Source organism: Pyrus communis, chromosome 6 (genome assembly GCF_963583255.1).
Source record: "Pyrus communis chromosome 6, drPyrComm1.1, whole genome shotgun sequence".
Taxonomy (NCBI): domain Eukaryota; kingdom Viridiplantae; phylum Streptophyta; class Magnoliopsida; order Rosales; family Rosaceae; genus Pyrus; species Pyrus communis.
In genome coordinates this window covers 12,924,993-12,927,340 of record NC_084808.1, presented here as the reverse complement: position 1 = coordinate 12,927,340, position 2,348 = coordinate 12,924,993, and the positions used below count along the sequence as shown (strand labels likewise).

General features: G+C 48.8%; 1 protein-coding gene across 1 annotated transcript; it reads right to left on the bottom strand.

Annotated features, from left to right (window-relative positions):
* Positions 1–206: 206 nt before the first annotated feature.
* On the bottom strand, positions 207–1,727 carry LOC137737362 (transcription factor TCP7-like). The gene has a single exon (XM_068476814.1). The coding sequence runs from the start codon at positions 1,579–1,581 to the stop codon at positions 712–714; it is 870 nt and encodes a 289-aa protein (XP_068332915.1). The 5' UTR covers positions 1,582–1,727; the 3' UTR covers positions 207–711.
* Between the last annotated feature and the right edge of the window lie 621 nt (positions 1,728–2,348).

Sequence of the window (2,348 nt, the reverse complement as noted above, 5' to 3'; positions counted from 1 at the left end):
GAGATGTATGTCGTGCTGTGAAGGCAGAGCAGTCAAACCCCCGCTGCTCAAGTCTAAACACGACTAGCAAAGTAGTCGAAAGATGATTTACCAATACCAGAACAATCACAAAAGCTAGCAATGTAATGTAGGAAGAAGACTATAACAACATCTCATATAATTGGATATGAAGCACAAGGATCGATTAGTCGGAGATAGAAAGACGATTTGGAATAAATATTTTCATCATAAAATTGAAATCCTGGAAAGCCCCTTCCAGTTACAACAGCAAAACCTTCAGCTAAAACCCTAACTCTTCTTCTTCTTCTTCTTCTCCTTCATTCTCTCTCCTCCTCCAGCAAAATCCTCCCAAATCCTACAAACAATTTGAACCCCTAAGAAAAACCCTAATTTAAATTGCATTGATACATTGCTTAAAATTCACAAATTTGCACAAACCCTTATTCTTCGTCTTCGTCTTCTTCATCTTCTTCTTGTTCCAGCCACCCAAAGCTAGTTAAATTCTAACCTTATGAATCCTACTACAAAGAAATTTCTTCAAATAAAAGAAGAAGTCCAACTCTCTCACCTCTCCCCTAAAGGCTAAAACCACACAACCAACAACAACAAAAAAAGCAAAACAGAGACATACACATATTTATATATACCAACAAAACACACCACCACCACCAGCCACCGCCAACGGACGGAACTCCAACCGAATCGCGTTTTTCAACGCTGGTCGTCTTCTCTCCGACCCGAATTGCCGTGCCCGCCCGACAAAGAAGCCAACAAATTGAGATGTCCAGGAAGGTAATTTCCCACTCTGGCAGCCGAGGCCTCGCCCATCGGCTGCTGCTGCAAGAACAACGAATGCTGCTGATGATGCTGTTGCTGCTGCTGGTGGGACAGCGCTGACTGAGCCATCAGCTCCGGGGGTGGTGTGGCGGCGAAGCTCCACACCTGCCCGAAGTGCGGGGCCCAGAACCCGCCGGGTCCCCCTGCGTTGGGACCTAGCATGGAGGCCATGGAGTGCCCGACGACTGAGACGGCTCCGTCGTTGTTGGCGTGGTTGTCGGAGGGGTCCTTGGCGGCGGAGGCGTCGTGGTTGTGGTTGTGGTTGTGGCTGTGGTTTTCGGGGTCATCGAGGGAACCGCGGACGCGCTTGCCGAGGATGAAGGGGGTGGGGCCCAGGAGCTGAGGTTTGTGATCGGAGGAGGTGGTAGAGGAGGGGGCGGAAGAGGAGGTGTTGCCACCGCGGAGGGAGACAGAGACGGTGGAGAAGGAGGCAGGGGTGGTGCCGGTGCCGGTGGCGGCGATGATGGAGGGCTCGGCCTGGCGGAGGAGCCACTCGATGGTCTGGCCGTCGGACTTGTGGCCGAGCTCACGTGTGAGCTGGAAGACACGTGCGGCGCAGATGATGGGCATGCGGATGCGGCGGCCCCGTCCGTCGACCTTGCTGTGTCGGTCCTTAGAGGGTGGCTTCTTGACGGCTAAGACGCCGTTACTTGACGGCCTCTGCGAGGTCTGCTCCACCATGGCTCCTGCGCCGCCGCTGCCGCCGTTAGTGAGCTCGTTATTAGGCGCCTCGGAATTTGACATGGGAAGAAATTGATGGTGAGCTGCTCCTGCTCAGCTGGGTGTAAAGCTGGGTTTACACACCCACACACACAGTGCGTATACGAGCTGTTCAACTTCTAGAGGGAGAGGGTTGAGTAGTGGTGGTTTTCGGGGGGTTTTGGGGCGGGGTAGGGGGGAGGGGGGAGGGGGGAGGTGGAGAGGGAGAGGGAGAGTGGGGAGGGAAGGGAGGTGGGCTGGGCTGTAGGAAACACAGCTCTTTCAAATGATTGAGCTTCCAGACAGGAGCTGGTGGAGACAGAGGAGGGCACATGGGGTGGTGGCCCCCACTAATATACAAACACTCTTCCCCTTCACACCTCTTCCTTCACTGTGTGAAACACGCGCATTCCCAATCCCATAATTAATTAAAATGAAATTCTCTTTATTCTCTATTTTTTAAAACTAAATTTCTAAAATTACATGTGGCACTTTATTGTATTGACGAAAAAGAATTATGTCCATACATTTTGATACATGTTCAATATTCACGGATTTTCTTCCAATGTAACGATTAACTATTTAATCCGTTAATGTTATCGCTCTACTAAAAACAATTATAAAAATCAGAAGAAAAAAAACTTCACATGCCATTTTTAGCATTTTACATTATAAGTTTAATTTTGGCCATTATTTTTATTTAATTTATTCAATCTGATGTCTACAAAGAAAGAGGCGTGTGTGTAACGTCAAGTATTATGCATAAAATTCACTTCCTTTATATAAGAACTAGCTCATTTTCATGTTGTTTG